Consider the following 21,595-nt stretch of genomic DNA (forward strand, 5'->3'; position numbering starts at 1 on the left):
ATGCCGAAATGTCGATACTTCTGATACCAGATCTGTATGCTAAAGTACTCGACACTTTTGATGCTTCAGTCATTTGAAGTCTGGTATATCATTAACAGAAACGACAGTGGAAAGTAGCTAGATTATTGAGTTATGGCAACACAACAAACCGAGTGAAACACCTGAGGTTAAACCCTAACACAGAATACGAGGCATTTAAGATGGGGAGGACAGAAGAGGAAAGCACAGTGTCAGAACATTTTCATAGATGTCAGTAATCAAGCACCAATTTATTTGAATGAGCTTATTATCTTAGTTATTATTTTTTAGTGTTTGAATCACTATTTTTTGTATATTTTGTATAATTACGTCCTCTGTTTTTGTATTAGCTTGGCATCTCAGGGCAACATAGACTGTTGATACTTTTAAAAAGAGGCTCAAGACTCATCTTTTTAATCAGGCGTTTTCCTGATTTTATTTCTCCTTAATACTATTTTATCACATTATTAATTTAATTCTTCTCAATTCTATTTATCATATTTTATCATACATATTTTTACTAGTGTCATTACTGCTTTTCATGGCTCATTTTAATACTTTTACTCCACTCTTCTTAGTACTTACTTATTTACTTTTATAACATATTTGTATTGGATAAACAGTGTTTTAAGTAACTTATTTTTTTATTTCATTTACTTATTTATTTACTCATTTCATTTATTTTTTTTTATTTATTTTATTTATTTTTTTTTCCTACCACATCTCACTGTTTTTAGTCTTTTGATTCTCCAGTGTGTCCTTGTGGGGCCCTGCCACGCTTGGGGCACTATCCCTTGGGTCCCTTTGGCCTGGGTGGATGGACACCCACACACTTACATGTGGGGCCTGCCTCTCTGCCCAGGTTGGGGTGACTTTTGTGTGGCACCCCTTCAGTTGTGGGGTTGGGACCCCACCTCTGCGTGGACGGGCCCCCCATAGGTAGCTTCCTCCTTGTCTTAAGCCTCAGTGCCCTGTCATGTCTCAACAGCTCTTACAGTGTGAGTGTGTGTGTGCCTGTGTAATGTGTGTGTGTATGTGATGGTTGTGTGTGTGTTTGTGGGTGTGGGTGTGGGTGGGGAGGGAGCGGGTTTGTTCTTGATTTGTTTCTTGTAATGTTTTATGTTTTTTTTGTGAAGCACTTTGTGTTGGATTTTCTGTTTGCATGAAAGGTGCTATACAAATAAAGTATGATTTGATTTGATGTGATTTATATAGCACATGAGGCCGCTACCTCAATATACATCTGAGCTTAAAATAAATAAATAAATCACTCTGATGTCTTATATTCTTTATAAAGTTGAAATACACTGTTTTTCTTTTTTTTTTTTTAAAAAGATTCAGTGGACAGTGTGTTTGCACAAAGTATCGGTGTCGGATCGCTATCGCCGATACCAGCCTGAATCTCGATCATTATCGGATCGGACAGGAAGTAGGTGGTATCGACCATCACTCGTGCCAGGAGGAGGAGGTGCCGCGGTGCATGCTGGGCCGGAGGCGGACCGCTGTCTTCACTCAGAGAGACTCACCCTCCCCACCACCACCACCACCACCTCCACCTCCTCCTCCTACCCCTCCACCAACACCACCACCACCACCGACGACGTCAGTGTGTTTGTGCTCGTCTGGGGAAGATGGCGGAGGCTGCGGCTGTTCCCCCGCATCGGTTTTTCTGTCACTGTTGTAAGGGGGAAGTAAACCCCAAACTCCCGGTAAGCCAGATATGTTCCCGTGCTTCTAGTACATCCCGCTGTGTTATACGTGAGGCTGACAAGTCTGCCTTTGCGCAAAAAAACGTTTCTTTAGCTTGCCTGCTAAAGCTAAAACCGTAGCTAGCCTGTTAGCAGTTAGCGGCGTTTGTTGTTGTTAACTCTCTGAATAAACTCGTGACACACGCAAATATCATGATTGAAATCACAGATACTAAAAGTAACAACCGACAGGTCTCGTTAGACTTGCATGTCGAGGACAGTCTTGCCGGAGCCCTGCGTTTTAAAGTGTGCTGTGACAGTTTTGAGGATGTTGTGTTGTCTGTTGTCCAAAACAACAGGAACACATGAGAGAAGGATCATTAGATTTCAGTTTAATGCCACAACCTTAGTTGACAGAGTTCACAGATACGAGGCTGTTTTAAATTCCAACTTTTGTTTCTGGTAAAACACACTGTTGACAGGGCCGGTCGGGGAATTTTCAGGAACATACTTTAACACAACCTGTTTAGTTTCAGTTTTGAATTAGAAGTTAGACCAGTACAGCCTCAATATATAATAGATGACCTTCATCTTGCCAGACTTCTACTAAACATTTTTTTTTTATATACATCCTGGTTAGTTTGGAAACCCTCCAAACTGTTACAATGTATTAGACTCAATATACAAAACAACTCATTCCATTACAGCCGCCTTGCACAGACCTTTGTTGTAGTTTTGGAGAGTTGTATATCACAGCTTATGGCAACTTCAGGAGCTTTACTTACTATAACTTCTTAAATTATGTGGCGTTGTTATGAATAGAGCTGATTAATCTATTAAACCATTGGTTAGTCAGAAGATTAACCTGGCACACTAAATATAACCGAGTACCCAAATCAACTTTACAGCTGTCATGTCAGAACAATTCATAAAAATGGAATCATACCTGTGGGGATGTGACGGTGGAGGATGTGTCAGCTTGTATTTTAGGAAACTTTGATGGGCAATTATGAGAAATTTTCAGTTCTGTCAACAAATTGATGAGTCAAAAATGAAAATGTGCTAAAAAGATTATGTGTACTTAACCTGCCTCAGCTCGTGAACACTGATTGGGCAAAATATTGTGTGTATTGTATTCTGGTGGTCGTCAGTCACTGTGTATACGAGTGATTCCACCAGATTGTCAGTGGAAGCGTTATTTTATAGTGCGGCTGACGGTACTTTCAGACTGTCACAGGCTCTAAATTGGGTGGCTTGTCTGATGCACACTCAGGCCTCTGGCATGTCTTCACTGAGCCAACTGCCTGCAACACCCAAGATTATCACCCCGTACTACTACAGTATATCTGTAGGGCCTTCTCTCAGTCCTGTATCCATTTACACAACAGACAGGAACAAACGACACACATCTGACATGAGGTTTTTCTGCTTACTGAAGCATTTCCTGACCAATTCTGACCATGGTAAATGGTCTCAGGCTGCCATTTTTTTTTTTTTGTTTGTTTTTTTAAACCAAACTAAACGACGAGTTTGTCAGAAGCATTCATCTTTTATTATGCTGTGAATTTCCATATAGCCTGTGATGTAAAAAGATTTTTGTTTGTTTTTGTTTGTTTGACCTACTTCTTTCGCTGTTAATCTCCCAAAAACCCTGTATGTGTATAACATGACGACCCCCCCAGACTTCAGTCTTGTTTTCATGGAGGAGAAGCCCGACCTTTTTGTCAGAGATCAACGAATGATCTTTCCTTCACAAGCTGGCAGCTGGCAAACGCAGGCAGAGTTTTCCTCATTCTGCTTTCTAGCACGGCGCGCGTTAGGTGTGGTTGGCAGACCAGCTCTGCCTCCTTGGATGCATTCAAAAAAACAATGGTGTTATACATATTTTAAAAATGTTTTCACGATAGAAATATGACACATTTGGCACAAATGGTTTCTCGTGAATAACATCATAAAGCGTAAAATCCTTTACACATATAGAACAAAACCCCAACTATTCATTTAGGTATTATTTTAATTGCCTTTTTTTGTATAACATAATCATAATATAATACAATCACGACACAACAAAATGATTTTACTACCGAGTAGGCAGGAAATTAAACTGCTAGTTAGACAGTTATTTGCTTCAGTAAATTTTAATGATATCCTTCTCAAATCTTCGCTGACGTCTACTTCTCCGGTGTGAGAATTTAGTGCTTTCCTCTGCTTCATGATTTCCACACGAAATGTTGAGGTTGTGGACACTTGGGCTGCCATAACACAGTGATTCAGTAATTGCTTTGGGTTGTAGGAAATACAAAAAAAAAAGTTTTTCTTTTTTTCTGCACCATTTGACTTCTATGTGACTCACTCTTTCCAGGAGTATATCTGTCCAAGATGTGATTCAGGTTTCATAGAGGAAGTAACAGAAGACTCCAGGTAAGAGACTTTTATTATCCTCGCTATCTATTTCACTACTCCAGACAACACATGATGTTTAAGCCTGTTAGTGTCGGTCTGGAGCGGGAGCAGGTACCTGGGCCGGAAAATGCTGATGCTGCACTGTTGAAGCTTGTAGGCTGACTGTGTAGTTTTGTTCCAGGTTGACACTAAAGCTGAACGTGTACAAGGTTCAGTGCGTGTTGCTAATAATGTGTCTTTTGTCCCCTTGGGTGCCGCTCCCCTCAGTCTCCTAGAGGGTGGCTCTAACGGGATAGATGACACAGCCACACAGTTTGCAGAGGTATGAGTTGGTCTGAAGAGTTTGGGGGAGTAGAGGAATGAAATGAGGAGGTGTGACAGAAATAACTCTGTACTTGTATTTATTTAATGTTTTTTTTTTCTCCCCTCTATCCCCTCTATCTCTATGATTCACCTTTCCCTTGTCCATTTCTTTCTTTTTTTCACATTGGCCTCTTTTCTTCTCCCATTGACTTTTTTATTCCGTCATTCCACCAATCGGCTTCTGCATCCCCGCTTTCCCTCTTATCCTACCGCCCTCTGCGAAACTCCTCCTCTGTCTGAACCTTACGTGACTTCAGCTATGGCACCTCTTGTTACTGGAGCGGCCTTTCACAACAGACCATGACACGGCCGACTCAGAACCTCGGCTCCCTCGAGCACGCCTGGGAGGTTTCGGTGATCTGGGGGGCTTGGGAGGAGGACCAATCGGGGGGTCTGTCCCAGCGGGCCTCGGAGGACCAATGGGGGGCCTACTAGGAGCGGGGGATCATTGGGGACCTGGACGTCCGCCTCGTCTGCACAATCAGAGGAGATACCGGTCTAGAGGCACCAGTAGACCAGATCGCTCACCCGCTGTGGAGGGGTGAGTAACTGACCGGTTCCACTGCCTCATCTTCAATCTTACCGTCCACTTTGCTCTCACCTCATCCTGTGTACTGACACTTACATTGCTCATTCAGTCTATACTGTTCTTATTTTTGACAATGACATTAACTGCTGCACATTTTCTGTTTGTCAGGATTGTACAGCAGTTTCTTGCCGGTCTCTTTGCCAACTCTGGAGTCCCCGGCTCACCTCCCCTGTCGTGGTAATATGACGTCACAGTAGCATCACAGTGTTCGTTCTAATTAAACGCAATTTAATCATCAGTTTGGTTTGTCTGTGTCTGTCGCAGGACAGGGATGCTGCACTCTAACCCAGGGGATTACGCGTGGGGGCAGGGAGGGTTAGACGCTGTGATAACACAGGTAAACCAGACTTTACAAAACCTCTCACCTGGTCCTGTCAACTTTACGCTTGGGTTTACAAGTTCGAATGTGCGTATGTAGTTACTAGGTCAGCTGGAGAACACAGGACCTCCTCCAGCAGAGAAAGAGAAGATCTCTTCTCTTCCAACGGTCAATATCTCTCAGGAACAAGCAGGTCAGTCACTTGCTCTCACCTCGTTTCTGTTGCCATGTCCTCAAAGTGCACATTTTAGTAATGCTATAACAGAGGTTGTGAATTATATGTAAAGTAATTAGTTATTCTTTGTAAAACTGTCTGATTTTGAAGTACGGAAATTCGGATGCAGCATGTTGACCCTTTAACGCTGGTCCTGCTGTATGCTGACCATTCACAAAGTAATCAATAGTGCCCACGCAGAAGCCACTGTAGCTTAACTAGTCATAGCAGAGTTTCGTAAATTAAATTCCTCCTTTTTAGTTGTACATGCATATACAGGGGTTTCATGTGATCAAATTAAGTTTATACCAGAGAGGACCTGAAACTGTCTGTTTGGAAGAAATTCACATTAACCTTTAGAGAAACTACAGTTGTTTCTATAAATTACTTTGAGTTTACGTGTTTTGGTGCTTTTTTTTGTCTTGGTGGCATTTCACTTCCCACTGGTTTTGTTTCCTGTTTTAGATGAGTTCTTCTTGACTTCATCTTTTGTGTATATTGTCATATCTTACCGCTCGGCTGTAACTATGTGGTTAGTTGTGCAGCATAGTCTTTGCAAGACCGATGTTAGCTAACTCACTGGAGCAAATGAAAATCCCATGTCCCTTTTTTTTAGGCCTAAATATTTGTATGTTTATTCCTCAGATGTGGGTCTGAGCCTAGGTTTAATTTCCTGCTGTGAAGTCCAAGAATGCAAACACAGTCCAGGCTGTGATGTTCTGATGCATGTCTCTTCAAGTATATGATGTTTATGACCACATAGGTGAGGGTAATGATATCAGACAAATGACTGAAAGCACATTTCCACTTTCTCCTGCAGACTGCTGTATGGAATGTCCAGTGTGCAAAGAGGACTTCGCAGTCGGAGAGCCAGTCAGACAGTTACCCTGTAACCACTTCTTTCATTCAGACTGTATAGTACCATGGCTGGAAATGGTGAGTAAAACAAACATGGAAAAAAAAAATTAGAATAAAATCATGCAGTAGATTAAATTGTTCCTATTCTAAACGAGTGTGTTCAGAATAAACATGAAACTAGGGTCTGGTTTCTCTGTTTTTTTTTTTGTGCAGTGCATTATAGTAAAATAGTGCTTTAAAACATACGTGGGAAGGAGTTTTTTTTATCATGCTTGCTGTTTTTAGTATATTTCATTTTGCACAGTACATTCAAAAGCTAGTTACAGTTGGTATGGAGCTTGAACGTAATTAAATGATAAATCCAAGTCACTGTAACAAACCAGAAAACTGAGCTTCTGCTTTAATGTTAGCCTTTGGGTACATATATTTGACTGGGCGGATCAGAAACAATCAGGGGCACTCCAAGCCAGCGAGCAGCCTGAGCATCATGTAAATTAGGGCTAAAATAAGGGACGTGAGAGAACTGCCCTAAGCTAATGTGTGTGTTTTGCTCTGTGGCCACACAGCATGACACATGTCCAGTGTGTAGGAAGAGTTTGAACGGAGAAGACAGCAGCAGCCAGCCCTCGTCAGAGTCCCCCTCCCTCTCTATGGACCCCCGCACACAGGAGAGATGGTCCTTCTGAGACACCCACCTGTCTCGTCCCTCGGCTCCCTTCGCCTACATCCAGCACCGCACTGGGAAGACAAAACGCTTCTCACTCTGCTCATCTCTTTTGCAGTCATAACCATCTCAGTCTGACTTTTTGTATTTTTGTTTTAATGCCTTTATCCTCAACCGTGCAACCATACAAACGTCTTAATCCTTTTCTTTTCTTTTTTTACCTAATAACAAACCAGCCTAGACTGATGCTCATCCGTTGTTTTCTCTACTTCCACCCCCAGGCAAACTCTTTGTACATCTTTCTTTAAATGCACTGCTGTAAAACACTATGGTGGAGAAATGCCACACTTAACTCATCCTAAGATTTGCTAAATCCTGCAACTGAGCCCCGTTAGGATGACTGTAGGGGATACTTTCACTCTTGGCATTGACAGAAGCGGGACGTGGCATGAACACCTCTACCCCTGGAATAAATGGTCTGATTATGAAGGGTGTTCTTTTTCTGTACAGATTGTGTCAGGAAGGTGTTGATTGAATTCTGTTGATATATTATGGTAGTGTTTTATTGGACTGCATTGTAAAGGTGTTCATGTTGGTGTGTCCGCGCTCTGTAGTGTATTCCAAATAAAGAACGGAGTATTTTATAGGAATCATGGTGAGTCACTGCTGTTTAAAGGCCACAAACATCCGTTCGAACTTTAAGAGGAAAGGATGCAATTCCTTCCACCTTCCAGGACTTTTCTAAATCTGGAAAATAAAAGTTCTGCCAGTAAGGGAATTAAACTAAAATCTTCGGAGCTCTGCCCCCTTATCTGATGCAATAGATTTCGACATACTCCTCCTGGTGTATATATTATCAACAGATGGCATCTGTCATTTTATTCCTGTTTATGGCTGTCTCTGTTTCACATTTTTATCACTTTTTTGATGTAAATAATTTTAGTCCAACAACTTAAGGTTTGCAAAGAAAAAAAAAATGAGAATGGAAATGCAAATGTGAAATACCTGGTTATCAAACTGTATATTATATATATGAAAAAAATGTCTATGATGTATTAATAAATTGACCAAAAAACATATCTGATAGACGTGCCACTTTGTTCTCTGCATGCGAAGGTAATTAAAAGAGCAGACTTTAAAACAATATATTCTTTATTATAAAATTAGAAACTTAAATAGCAACAGCAGTAATCATCAATCTAAACAGACCAGCCTGTCAGTGGATGGCATACATTGGGTATTGGTGGTGGGTCTCAAAGCAAAGGGCAGATTAACGCCGGGACCCAGATTTCCCAGAACGCAGCGGTTAGTGGTTTTAATGTTGTGGCTGATCAGTGTATTCCGTAAACGTTATTCGCTGTAAATCAAGGCACCAGGGATGCGCTGCAGCGCAGATTATTCTGGTGAGCATTCAATTCAGCTGCTATTTCGCGGTATTTTAAATGAAAATCACAGCCAAGAAGATCAGATTTCGGGCGGTTGATAAAAATGCATGGAAGTAGTACGGCCGATACAGTTCTCAAAACCTCTGCGGTGATGAGAATGTACAGGGGTGAAATGCTCTTGATTCTTACATGTGCAGAGACATGCTTGTGATGTGGTTCAAGTGAAAGACAAACGCACGATGAATGAACTTGTGTCACTGTGTCTTCCAAGACAGTGTTAGCAGTGAACGAGCTGGAGCTTTGGCGGGGATGTAACCCACAGCAGGGTCCCACACTTCAAACTGGATCTCTGAGGACGACCTGAGGACACACAAGCAGTTGAGTATCTTCCTCTCGCTGACACGCGGTGAAACAGATTTAGCGTACAGTACCTGTTCAGTACGATGAGGACGACTGAGCTGTCTGTCCTGATGAAGGCAGTGTATTCCAGGTTCGTCTCTACACTGGGAGACACCCCCACTCTCTGAGACCCCTCCCACAAGAACTTGCTGTGTAAAAAAGAGTCAAGTAAGTAGGAGGAAGAGGATCGATGGGATCAGGTGAACTATCATGTCGGACAATCACCTGAAGTGGGCTAAGCTGTAGAAAGTCGGCTGCTTGTAGAAGACGTCGCGCTTTGCATCCACAATAACTGGGCTGTCTACAAAGTTTTTAACCCAGTTTGGTCCACCAGTCTGGTCCAACGCCAGGTTCCAGTCGGTCCAGCCCACCACATAATGATTTAAGTCCTAGAAGAAAGACAGCACCCACAGTTTAGTTCAGTCTGAAACTAGAAAGTTTCGTTGAGTGAAGGGTGCCTAGCGTTAAAACGTCACAGCACATCTACTAAACAAATGACTCTCAACATGTCCAGGGTCATGCAAAATGGATAGAATGGAAGGAGTCCAATTTCTCTTGAGAGAGAGAGAGTGAAGAGAGAAGAAACACAACACCGGTTCCAGCTTGCTTTGATGGCCTGCGGGCAGTTTCTGGAGAGCATGTGCAGCGCCGTGCAACGCGTAAACTTGCACTGCAGCATGGAGGGAGGTGACTCACCTTTCTAGAACAGCTCAGGGCTCGTCAGATCTCGCTTGTGTTACAGCGGACCTGACTGAACAAGCATGACCCTCGCTGAGAAGATGAGATGATCTCACCTTCATGATGTCATGTGCATAGTCCTCTGCCCTGTCCCAGCTTCCCAGCTTCACCCCTCTGTCTATCGGGTTCCAGCCGGCGCAGGCCTCCGTGCCGAACAGGTAATACTCTGGGTAGATGTGATGTGTGGTTCCCAGGCTTATCTCAGCTGGGACAAAGCTGTCCATGTACCAGTGGACTGCCACGCCATGAATGTATCTTGCTGCATGAACATCATTGAGGACCTGGAGGGAAAAAACACTTACAATTAAAGCTCATTTTTCAAATATCATGTCATGCTACATGGTTAGGACACGTTTTATAATTGCTGATATCAGGAATTGTTGGAAAACATTTCTAAATAAATTCTGATTTATTACCCCATTAATACTTATTTATAAATAAATAATTACAGGCCATACTATCCCCACCAGTTTTCTTCATGCTTCGGCCAATAAAATTGTGAAACAGACGTAAAATTACGAAACAGACGTAAAATTACATTCTGTATGAAAATACAAACTTTTTTTGTATTGAATTTGTCATGAATTCTGTAGAATTTTTTTTCAGTCTTGACTGAGTGTTATCTTTATTATGTTATTAAGGTCATCCTTTATTTATTCATCCACAGCGGGACGCACACTTTAAACTGCGTTATCGTCCGTCTTATACTGATTTATGTTGAAAGTCCTGATCTCTCGTCTGCGACAGCAGCGTGGCTGCAAGTTAAATAAAGTCAGTGACTTTTCCAAATATCCCTCTGTCCTTGGACTCACCACTTTAGCCCAGTAGGGCAGCAGCAGGCGGTTGTCATCCAGCACGAGGACGTGTGTGTGCGGGTATGACGAGGCATGCAGAGCAGGGCCTAGGTCCAGGGCCACCCAGTCCCTCTGCTCCTCAGGGGTGAAGCCCAGAGCCTGAAAACTGCAGTGAGACAAGGACACTTATTAGTCCGCTGCACCATTTAGAGACCACGCAGATGCCTAATATTGTCTCATTCAGAGGAAAATCATTTGTGAGAAGAGACCTGTAGTTTGTCATCCGTCCTGCAGAGGGCTCATTTCCTGTGGTCAGGGCCCAGAAGGTCAAGTTATACTTAGCATATTCCTCAAGGAACCTGAGAGGAAAAATTAAAGAGCCCGTCAGAATTTCTCTTCTATCAAGCTCTTCCAACATATAATGTCACATTAGGTCGAAGTCACTTAATTAACCTGATATAGTACTGAGCCCATGTTTTATGTTCCTTGCCGCCTGGCTGGCCCTTGAGGGAGCCCTTTCCTATGAGTTCCCCATTAGTTTTCATCCAGGCGGGGGCGCTCCAGGCGCTGGCCAGCAGAGACAGGGGCCGAGGAGACAAGGCCTGGGCACGCTGCAGGAGAGGGATCTGAGACAAAGAGACGAGAGGAGAGATGAGACGGAGTCATGGGCATGTCGGTGTGCAAGAACAAAGATGGACACCTTCATGTTGATGTCCTCGGAGGCCAGAGTGAAATTTTCCAGGTTGTAGTCTCCCGGTGTGTCCGCGTACGTGTACTGACGGGTGGAGAAGTCACAGCTGGCCATAGGGACACGCACGACGCTGTAGCCGATACCTGCCACACAGAACACATCCTGAATAACAACGAACACTGGGGGGGTAATTCAGCACTGTTGGAGGACAAACTCTGCAGTTATAACATCATCGCATCATGAGACCGTTGTCAGCTATTTCTTAATGTTTACATGATGCTATTATAATTAATTTCTAAGCTTTTGTTTTACACGTAGTAAATTGCTTTAAGCATCAGTTTGAATATTTTCCCCAATGATTCTGCACACACCTGTCATACTGCTATATCTATTAACTATTCAGGAAAATATCTTTGATAATATGATAATAATGTTTTATATTACACAGCCAGCCCAGGGTAACTAATGATATGGATCCATGTGATGATATTTACTACTTGTTTATGAGGACAATGTACAAACCAGCACATTGAGATGTATCTCAACCCTTGTATGGTATTCGGGTCAAATTGACCCGTTTCAGATTTTTACAAGAAGAAAAATGGTTCAAGTACACATTTTTTCTACCTGAAGCTCAATGGCCTTAGCTTATTTTCGGTGATAAACATGTATAAAGAAACAAAAGCAAAATAGCACACATGCTACTATACCCCACACATTACCATCCTTCATATGGTCTTTGGGTCATTTTGACCCGCATACAGAGACACACAGAAACATGCCCACACAGACACACACACACATACACAAACACACAAACACACACACACACATACAGCACACAGAGCAATTTTTAGAGCCAAAATGTCTCTGAAGAGCTTCCATGTATTCAGATTAGACAACCGGGAATCAAGACCTGTTAGATGGCGGGGGGAACTGGCTTCCCTGTCTTTATAACTCTGGGCCCAATGTAACTGGACAAACGGCTTGTGAGGTTTAGAGGCCGCTGCCCTTTCAAGGCAGTATATGCCCTCAAAACCAGCCAGGTATGGCATCACAATCTGGGCTGCCTGTGATGTTGTTTCATCTTATGCATGGAACATGCAAATTTATACAGGGAAGCCGGAAGGAGGAGCTGCTGATAGAAACCAGGGGACACGAGTGGTGCTACATATGTCACAAGGCCTCAGTGGCCACAACATCACCCGTGACAATGTTTTTACATCGCACAGCCTGGGACAGGAGCTTCTCAAAAGAAAGCTGACAATGGTTGGAAGAGTCCAGAAAAATAGGACAGAGCTTCCACCTGAGGTTCAAACTGGGAAGAAAATGCGAGTCTATTCCACCAACTTCATGTTCACAGCCAACACTGCCCTGGTATCTTACATACTAAAAAAAAGGAAAAAATGTGGTGCTCATGAGCACTCTACACAGGGATGGAGCAATAAATAGTAGTGTGGACCGTAAGCCAGAGGTCATACTTGTCTACAATGCTTACCTTATGACAAAAAGAGTAGTCACGCTTCCATTGTTAATTGTGTTCTAGTGGAGACTGATTGCAATCATTAAACATGTATGTTATTTCAATTGTTTGAAATTGAGATAAAGACAATATATGTTAATGGTTTATGAAGTGAAAATGTATATTACACTTGTTTTAACACCCCAAATGTGTCCCGGGTCAATTTGACCCGAGGGATACCAGAGGGTCCTAAAAGTGAAGACCATACAAGGGTTAAAATGTGTGAACATGCATGTTTTATTATGTTGGAGTAAATCATTGACTGTTGCTGTGACCTGAAAATTGTCCAAAAAAAAATCCATTTGTATAGTGTATTATTGTGTATGTTTTTATCTACCGTATTTTCCGCACTATAAGGCGCACCTAAAAACCTCCAATTTTCTCAAAAGCTGACAGTGTGCCTTATAATGCGGTGCGCCTTATATATGAACAAAGTTTTAAAATAGGCCATTCATTGAAGGTGCGCCTTATAATCCGGTGCGCCTATAGTGTGGAAAATACGGTAATTTTAACTTTAGTAATATTGAAAAATATTTGAAACTACCTTTTCTTGCATTACCATTTATTTTTCTGTATTACGTCATTACTGACTGTATCTGCCACCCGGGAAATAGAGTGGGTCTTAAGGTCAAGTAAAGGTTGATTGTGGTGATGTGTTGTACCGTCTTCACAGCCTGTATCCGGTGTGTATCCTGGGGCTCTGAGATTCATCACAACCTGTAGAACTCTTACTCACCTTTTACGTTCAGAAGTGAACTGGGCCGCTTTGAATACACATTAGTCATTGGTATGTTTTTATCTACAAATTACTTCTTGGCATGATTCCTGCATATTTATCTCCTCTTTTAAAGGTGTACTATGGAAAATACTGTCCCTGTTCTAAGAATATACTGCAGTTTGTGGTTTCAAAGTACAAAGTGAATTAGGAAAGACGGCTTTTAGGTTTTCTGCACATGCTCCATGGAGCAACCTACACTCTAACCTCAGACTTAGAAATGTGGTACCACTGAACAAGTTTAAAGAGATGGTGAATTCTGTCGAGTCCAGTTAGTCTGTGTGAATATGCTATAACTGAGTTATTCTTTGTAATGTAATTCTGTGATATTATATTATGCTGAAACTTGGCCACCCTTGTAAAAGAGACCTTTGATCTCAACGGTGTAAATAAAATGTTAAATAGAAATTTAATCATAAGATCAGACTATTCCACTCCTGTGACTTCTGTGTTATAACATGTCAATACAGATCCAAACTGAAATAACTTTAACCATATCCTTTAACTGATATTGATGGGGCAATGTAGGCTAATAGCACTGACTATAAGAGGAACTATAAGAGTAAAGATAAGAACAAACTATCCATTTAAATAAACAATAAGTTACTACTGCATATGAAGGGACGATTTTCTGAAAACTGTTCTGAGTACTTTTGATCATTAGGTGTACCTTACCTTCATTGGAGAAGTACTGTCGCAGCAGCTGCTCCTGTGTGCCAGCTGAAAGTGAGAGTATGTTGATGGCTGCAGCGTCCGTCATGGCTCCACCAAATCCCCTGATCTTCTGGTACTTCTGGTAGGGAACGATAGTCAGCCTGAGGCCTGAAAGAAAAACATGAGCGGAGGACACGTCGTCTGCCCGGCTCAAACACAGCAGGAAGCCCAAAAAAAAAAAAAAAAAGCAGCTTCTCCTCCGCTCACCTGCCCCAGTGCTCTTCACCTGGACCTGACCCTGGTCGGCCTCCAGCCTGCTGCCCGCCATGCTGGACAGGTGGGAGGAAAACTGGCCCAGTGGAGGCAGGGTGACCGAGCCGACAGCATCGCAGTAGGTTGAATTACACTCACAGACCACAGAGTTCTGGCCAAAGCTTCTGGCTATGCATTTGCTGCTTTCTGTGAGGAGTTGGAAATCATGGGAACATGAGGCTCCTGCACAGCAACAGAGGAAGTAAACAATGTGTGCGTTTGGTTGGTTACCTGTAGAGGAGATCACTTCAGCTGAGATGAAAAGGACCAGGAGGACACATGATGGTAATGAAAGCGCCATTTTATCTGAAAGAAAAAGAAGATCCCAATTAGACGTGTGGGCTCAATCAGGAAGTTTAACAGCAATAACCACGCGTCAGCTGTTTGCTCGGCTGACACAAACAAACAAACATTAAACAATCACCTTCATGTTATTCAGAGCATTGAATGAACGATTATACACTGACCTGGACCAGGATCTGGCATGTCCTGGAAGTCGACTCATTGATTTAGTCCAATCTGTCGCTGCATCTTCTCCCACTTTCTCATTACCTTTGGTCAGTCATGTGACTTTGAAAACCGGTCACGTGAAGAGCGATGTAATTATCTGCAGCAGCCTTCAGGGGTCGCACCGCCGCCAAATAGTTTCTAATGAATATTAATAATAAAAAAAGAAAAATAAGAATTGTCCTCTTGGACTAGTCTAAGACCTTTACATTGTTTTCAATACAACTGATTGAGTGAAATAAATACGACTGTGTAAAATATTTTAATAAAACAAAATTCTTCTTAAATATATGTCGAATTAAAATATCAAATCCCTCTTTGATTTATGGCTGCTATTATAAACAGCAGCCCCACATTTCCATTCCTTTTTTCTTTGGACCTTCTTACATTATCATTTGTTTTGTGTTTGCTTTGCCTGGGTTTGTATTGCCCCATCTGGGGTGATTATATTGCTCTCTCCACATTCCATCTCCAGAACAAACAAGTTATTATTATTAATATTATTATAATTATTTTTTAGGATATTATGATAATATCGGATGTTTTTAGACATTCTGAACACAGCTGGATCTGTGAAATAATTATTACAATTTTTCCTACATTTCACGTGAAATTAAAATATTGATGCTACCAATAACAGTAACGATTGTAAACACCGGCTCAACTGGTGCATCATCTCGAATGAGATTTATGGGTCACCAGGTCAAATCTAACTACTCACAGAAAACAATATATGAAGGTGGAGTAAGTGAGCAGTGGTTTCCTCACGACATCAAGAGCTCAAGTGCCCTTGAGCTAGGCACCTAATCCCTTGAGCTCCCCACTTTGTGTGTGTGTATACAAATGGATACGTTTAACACACAAGACACATTTCCATACGGTCCAATAATATACTTCTTCCTCGACATCCTTATCGAAGACATTTTAAAGAATCTCAGCTGTGGGGAAATAAAAACTATTCACTAGTTTGGCAGCATGTGTATGATGGTAGATCAAACACTTTTAGCACTGAAAATGTGCAGCTGAATTAAATTAACAATGTTAGAAAGAAGAAAAGTGGATGTGAACTTGAAATGTCATTATTTTCAGAATGAGAAAGTCAACAGTATTTTTTTAACTTTCACTTTTTATTATCAAAGTTACACATACGCATCATAATTTACACAGGGGCACATATTATAGACATGGACAACTGTATATGTATTTTGGGTACACTGGTATTTTTTGTGTGTCTCCGTGTGATTTTAATCTTTAGGCGACTTCACAAGAAGCTACAAACTCTCTCCAACATCGATGGATTCCTGTTGGTCAAAAAGATGAGCTCTTTCTTTCCTTCTTCCGTGTGGCCTGATTTGGAAAAAAAAAAAAAGAGTTAGTAAAACTACCTTCTTTACATGTAGCAGCAAAGCATCATCATCATCATCATCATCATCATCAATTACTCTGAGGATGCTGCAGCCAGTGGCGGTCCAAGTAGTAGAGATAACAGCTCTCAAACTCCTTCTCGCTGTAGATGGGCACTGACATGGGGATGAACGGATCCATGCTGTCAAAGCCCTTCTGAAGAGGCAAATGCACAAAGGAAGTCAGAACGTCTCATATGAAAAACTAAATGAAAACATTTTTTTGAAAACACTAAAGGTCTTGTGACAGTATTCAAACAAATGCAGAGCTCAACACTTGTATGCACAGAGGGAAGACATATTTTAAATATGATTTATGCCGCTGAGAAGCCAATTGCACACAGTGAGAAATCTAAACGATTAATATTGCAAACACTGTTTATCCTGTGGGATGAGTTGAATGTTATACGACCCCACTTTGGGCGTTATAATTCAATCATTGTCCAGTATAAGTGTAAGAGGTGGTTGACGGTGATGGATTTGTTGGTCCATTAGTAAATTGATCTGACGACTGTGACCACCGTGATAAATAATATCAGAAACAGCGCTGCACACTGAAAGCAGAAAATGAACTGAATGCAGTGGACAGAATGGGGACAGCAGTGAAACGTCTGAGGATTCAGCTTATTCGCTTCTACACTGTAGAAAATAGCCCACTTAGTGAAGCAGGAGGACCTGTATGCACAAAACAAAGAGTGAGACTAATGCTTTCAAGGCCAACGTCACAAGAAATCCACATCCTGGCAACACTGCCAGATATTCTGCCCATTTTGTTGATCACGTCCAATAAAAAATTTGCTCAGTCTGAAATGTCGTTCATTAGAAGCAATGCTTTCATGGCTTGAGAGGCACGGATAATAAAGTACAATTAAAATGACTTCTAACCTCTCCAAGGAGCTCTTGAGGCAAGTAGGCAGATTTTGAAGTGTGGATTGACCCAGTCTGAGCTAGAGTGGCGATGATGGCGCCTCCAGTCTGAGACAAGAGAGAAAATGTTCATATAAACATTTCTGAAAAATAATATTCTCATATAACTGCGCGTCTACGCATTTGTTCCTCTCACCCAGTCGTTCTTCATGAGCTTTCTCAGGTTATGAATCAAAGTGAGCTCTCCTGGATCCACCTAATAACAGAGAAAGTGAGACGCATAAGACTTTCAAGTCGAAGAAGACGCATAAAGACAAACGCGAGGAATGACAGGAGCGTGCTCTCACAAAACTCTTATCCTCCTTCCTGATGGTGGAATTCCCCCACAGGGCATTGACACCATCCACAGCCACGGCCAGGCGAAAGTCTGACCCCGGTTGCCCAGTTTGCCGTCTCAGTTCCTTGATCACCGCCCCCACCACATCACTGCTGCTCTTCACGCGAGATATACCCTATGGCAAAGGAAACGTCAGACGCCTGACCATGAGGGAAAGCAATAAAACAGCAACAATATGAAACTGTAACAGGAGAAACATTACACTAGGTAAAGTGTGAGATGCTGAAGTAAAGTAATTTTGTGCGCAATTTATTTCTCCATTTCTTTTTTATCACTGATGACTAAACAGGTGACCTAAAACTGGTCTTTCCACACAGTGTGGTCAGACGCCTGCTTATCAATATGTCTTACACCACAAGTTCATAGTAACACAGCAGTGATCAAACTAGTTTTATTGGCAAAGTCAAACGCAACAATCTAGTGCCTTATCTCAGAAAGTAAACCACACTTCACGATAGCAGCACGAGGACTGACAGGAAGAGGGAAATCTGCAGGCTGCACTTAAATCTACTGCTGTTTTCAGCCTTTGTCATATCGTGTGGTACAAATAAACTGTGCTGATCCATCACTGCTCTATCGGCTATTGATCGTCACCATTCACGGGCAAGGTGATAGATGAAACCTTCATGAGTCCTGTAGGGGAATCAGTCGGGCAGAAATAAAGATTAGGCAGCCGATTATGGGAAAAGGATGAGGTAAACCATGACGATCAAACATAAATACTCAATGGAAGAAAGCTAAAGAGACGGGAGCAAGACATTATAGCTCCCGCTCAACTGTAGTGTGAGAGGACTCACGTGATCCACCAGCTCTCCTAGTGGGCGTCCTTCTTCTGTGGACTCTCTCTTTGTCCATATATAGCGCTGCTTTGTTTTTATCTGGGAAGAAAATAGTACATTCACAAAGTGTTTTGTATGTTTTTTTTATTGGAGTTCTTCCCAGGTTTCCAGTGATTCTTCTCCACATAGGGAAAACAGAAAGCATGCATGGACAATCTTTCTGTAACACAAAGACTTATCTGAGGATATAATTGATAGGATGTATGGCTTTAAATGCTTCAAAACATAAATCCAAATATATATATATTTTTGACATGTTCAAAGTGGTTCTTTGAACAACTCTAATTGATGTGGTTAGATGAGGCATTCTTATTCTAATAAACTTATTATTGGCATTACGTGCTAGTATCATGTAAATATTGTGTACCCAGGTCACAATGTATCATGTAGCATATATGTAAATACACAATTTACCTGAATGTATATGTATTTATGTGTGTGTGTGTGTGTGTGTGTGTGTATATATATATACTACTCAGACTCATCAGGGTTACTGCATACCTTTGACAGGAAAGGTTCACTGGTGATTCTGAAGTTACGTAGCCATGTCATCGCTTGTAGCGGCTGGTCAAATCGGGAGGGGTTGAAGGATGATTGCAGCAGCTCCTTACAGTTCTTCACCCACAGGTGAGCTGTATGAGGCACAGAGGATACTTTACCCATTCTGTTGGACGCAAGTCAGACTGTAAATGTGTGAGACTGCGCTTGTCTCACCATCAGGGATGTGCAGCACCAGCCATCCCTGTGTGTAGCAGAAGTGGACTGTGTGACAGAGAGACATCGTCTTCCCACTGCCCTTCGTCCCGTCTGAGTGTTGCTATAAGGACAACACAGGATTTCTTCGGAAGAAGAATGTGTTCATTTTTCTGTTACTAACTGTCTGCTTTGAAGGATACAGAATAAATATCGCAGAGCAGGCTGGCTGAAGTCCGTTTTCTTCAGGTAGGACATGGCCTCCAGAGCTGGCTGCCTCACCATGATGCAGGCTTCATTGAATGTCTTCACCTAAAACCAGGAGTAAGAATTTATATCCACAGAGTGCTACACATTTTCTTATTTAAAAACAAATGCCGTAATCTGTTGCCGAGCCTTGTGTGTTTCATTATGCTCTTATACTTCTAAAGAGGGACTTGCCTGTTGTTGGAAGCGCCGTGGGAGGCCGTGAGGGAACGCACGACTAATGTGCGCTGATGGCAGAGTGTAGTACTGTCCGATATGTTTCTCTGAATGACATGCCTAGAAAGAGACAGATGAACATCATAAAAATACAGAGGTCAATGATGACGATGGGAACAAGCACCTCAGCCATAGAGGGACTCAAAACAATGACCACACCACTTTTCTAACCACTAGATGTTCTAAATTCTAACTTTAAGATTGATCTGAGACAAATAACAAACAAATTTCCTGTGTCTACTATGAGAAGGTTGTATCTATTTGCTGGCCCATTCCCAAACAAACAAAAGCACAGAATTAGGTGTCTGAATATCATCAAATCCAACTTTTCTTACCGGATCAGTCTCCTGTGTTCTGAAGACTGAGAAGGGCTCAGATTCTGACTCTGTAGCCAGAGCCTCCTGCTGCTGCCCACATACACTGGTATGAAGGGACCTTGCATGGGTTACCTGCAACATTTTGCCACGACAGTTCTGCATGAAAACATCTAAAGCAGCTCGAGCATGTGAGAAGTTGTCATTGTGAATATGCTGCCTAGGTTTTAAGTGTGTAGCTTCCCCAGTAGCCCTTAAACCTATAAAACACTGATGATCTTACCGTTTGCCGTAGCCTGAAGGACAGTCTGTGAAGAGCCATGATCTGAAAGTAGAATACAGTTATAATTCAGACATCAAACGAGAAGAATATGTGTAAATGCACAGCACCGTCTGGTAACCTTGCATAAACAGTTAGCTAAGGGCTAGCTGCGGCACTCTGCACATATGTAATACGGCATTAGCATTAACAATACGCGAGTTTAAAAGCTGGTCACCTGCGATTTAGTCCAATAAAGGTTGACTGATATCTGTCATCTACTGAAAAAAACGTCCCGACTTTAAATTATGGGGACTATAAACTGTAAACGTCAGGGCGAAGTCAATGTGCCAGGTCCGTCATGGACACCGCCATCATGCTGAGCAGAGAAGGAAGTGACGTAAACACGAGATTTAGCCAATCAGGTCGCAGAAGACAGGCGACAACAAACGAGGAAAATGGAGTTTGTCAGACTTTGGCTCATTTGGACTACACTTGGACTTAGGTTTTAAATGTACAGTGGAAATGTTCTCCACAACATAAATGACATGGAACAAATACAGAGCTTTCAAAAGCGCTAAATATAGCCCGTTTGTCAGAATGTGTTCAAACTTTTATATTTTAAATCAACAACAGTAGCTACTGTGAAATGTATGGCCTAAATCAAACCTACAGCTTTGTTGTAGCTGCAGGGACATTAATCAGACTGTTAGTGTGCTCCTTTGTAAAGCTTAAGGAATAGTATAATATTATTGTCATGTCATCAACACTTTAATGCTTTTGTTAAATGCTTTAATTAATGCTTCCATTCATGTGTTATTATAATTTTGTCTGAATTTGCTTCACATTACTCAAAAAGATACCTGGTAACCGCTTATATTTTTTATTACATGCACCCTTCGGCTCCAGTAGCTACTGTGTGCAAATGTACCTACATGTGGGAAATAAATATTGCAGTCTTAAGTTATTTAACCACTGTGCTATTCAAAAATGGCCCCCAGGGGCAAGTTCAGCTTGTAGCAATTAAAATGTCTTTGAAAAGAACAACACAACATGCTAGTAGTTCGTAATATTAACTTCTGTGTTATCACCAAATGTGATTTTTATTGTTTTGTTTACTTGTCATTGAAAGGCTCTGCACACACCTGTCAGAGGACAGCAGATGAAAAATAGCAACATTGCTAACTACGGTGCATGAGCATTTTAATTATTATTATTATTTTAAATGCTGATGTTAATAATGTACAGTGTCCTTTGTTAAAATAGATAAATATGAAAGAGTCAAACATTTGTCACAACAGAATAATTTACGTAGCACTAGCACTGTGATAACTTCAGTGGATGGCAATTGGATGGATGGTTTAACTTTTGTTGCAATAATTAATGTTCTTCTCATTGAGTTGTCAGTAGATTGGTCCATGAAATGTACAGTATATTATAGAGCTCT

The 21,595-nt window shown here is 41.6% G+C and overlaps 3 protein-coding genes across 3 annotated transcripts; 1 reads left to right on the forward strand and 2 right to left on the reverse strand.

The window, feature by feature from the left end:
* Positions 1 to 1,547: 1,547 nt before the first annotated feature.
* On the forward strand, positions 1,548 to 8,193 carry rnf115a (ring finger protein 115a). Its single transcript, XM_047599915.1, has 9 exons — positions 1,548 to 1,727; positions 4,069 to 4,127; positions 4,377 to 4,431; positions 4,730 to 5,013; positions 5,170 to 5,238; positions 5,326 to 5,398; positions 5,480 to 5,573; positions 6,415 to 6,530; positions 7,019 to 8,193. Exons 1-9 carry the CDS (start codon positions 1,650 to 1,652, stop codon positions 7,136 to 7,138), a joined length of 948 nt encoding a protein of 315 aa, XP_047455871.1. The 5' UTR covers positions 1,548 to 1,649; the 3' UTR covers positions 7,139 to 8,193.
* Positions 8,194 to 8,250: 57 nt separating this feature from the next.
* Positions 8,251 to 14,983, reverse strand: gba (glucosidase, beta, acid). The gene is made up of 12 exons (XM_047599913.1): positions 14,854 to 14,983; positions 14,618 to 14,692; positions 14,342 to 14,533; positions 14,096 to 14,242; positions 11,133 to 11,266; positions 10,886 to 11,058; positions 10,702 to 10,791; positions 10,451 to 10,598; positions 9,695 to 9,919; positions 9,126 to 9,289; positions 8,933 to 9,049; positions 8,251 to 8,861 (listed from the first exon to the last, which is right to left on the reverse strand). The coding sequence occupies exons 1-12, from the start codon at positions 14,870 to 14,872 to the stop codon at positions 8,756 to 8,758; spliced, it is 1,590 nt and encodes a 529-aa protein (XP_047455869.1). The 5' UTR covers positions 14,873 to 14,983; the 3' UTR covers positions 8,251 to 8,755.
* Positions 14,984 to 16,001: 1,018 nt separating this feature from the next.
* dap3 (death associated protein 3) lies at positions 16,002 to 20,555 on the reverse strand. Its single transcript, XM_047599914.1, has 13 exons — positions 20,387 to 20,555; positions 20,173 to 20,214; positions 19,911 to 20,024; positions 19,534 to 19,635; positions 19,296 to 19,404; positions 19,114 to 19,206; positions 18,901 to 19,031; positions 18,358 to 18,438; positions 17,511 to 17,675; positions 17,360 to 17,419; positions 17,182 to 17,271; positions 16,336 to 16,453; positions 16,002 to 16,240 (listed from the first exon to the last, which is right to left on the reverse strand). Exons 2-13 carry the CDS (start codon positions 20,209 to 20,211, stop codon positions 16,155 to 16,157), a joined length of 1,188 nt encoding a protein of 395 aa, XP_047455870.1. The 5' UTR covers positions 20,212 to 20,214; positions 20,387 to 20,555; the 3' UTR covers positions 16,002 to 16,154.
* Between the last annotated feature and the right edge of the window lie 1,040 nt (positions 20,556 to 21,595).

Source organism: Mugil cephalus, chromosome 11 (assembly GCF_022458985.1).
Source record: "Mugil cephalus isolate CIBA_MC_2020 chromosome 11, CIBA_Mcephalus_1.1, whole genome shotgun sequence".
NCBI classification, from domain to species: domain Eukaryota; kingdom Metazoa; phylum Chordata; class Actinopteri; order Mugiliformes; family Mugilidae; genus Mugil; species Mugil cephalus.

Excerpts from the sequence above, each read along its gene's own strand:
- rnf115a (XM_047599915.1), top strand. The coding sequence starts at position 1,650 with ATGGCGGAGGCTGCGGCTGTTCCCCCGCATCGGTTTTTCTGTCACTGT. Across the intron at positions 4,128-4,376 it reads GAAGTAACAGAAGACTCCAG|TCTCCTAGAGGGTGGCTCTA; the intron begins GTAAGAGACTTT and ends CGCTCCCCTCAG. Across the intron at positions 5,399-5,479 it reads TAGACGCTGTGATAACACAG|TTACTAGGTCAGCTGGAGAA; the intron begins GTAAACCAGACT and ends GTGCGTATGTAG.
- gba (XM_047599913.1), bottom strand. Across the intron at positions 11,267-14,095 it reads ACAGTACTTCTCCAATGAAG|GTATCGGCTACAGCGTCGTG; the intron begins GTAAGGTACACC and ends TCTGTGTGGCAG. Across the intron at positions 9,920-10,450 it reads TGCCCTACTGGGCTAAAGTG|GTCCTCAATGATGTTCATGC; the intron begins GTGAGTCCAAGG and ends TTTTCCCTCCAG.
- dap3 (XM_047599914.1), bottom strand. The coding sequence starts at position 20,211 with ATGGCTCTTCACAGACTGTCCTTCAGGCTACGGCAAACG. Across the intron at positions 19,207-19,295 it reads TGCTCTGCGATATTTATTCT|ACGGGACGAAGGGCAGTGGG; the intron begins GTATCCTTCAAA and ends AGCAACACTCAG. Across the intron at positions 16,454-17,181 it reads CTCAAGAGCTCCTTGGAGAG|AAGGGCTTTGACAGCATGGA; the intron begins GTTAGAAGTCAT and ends TTGCCTCTTCAG.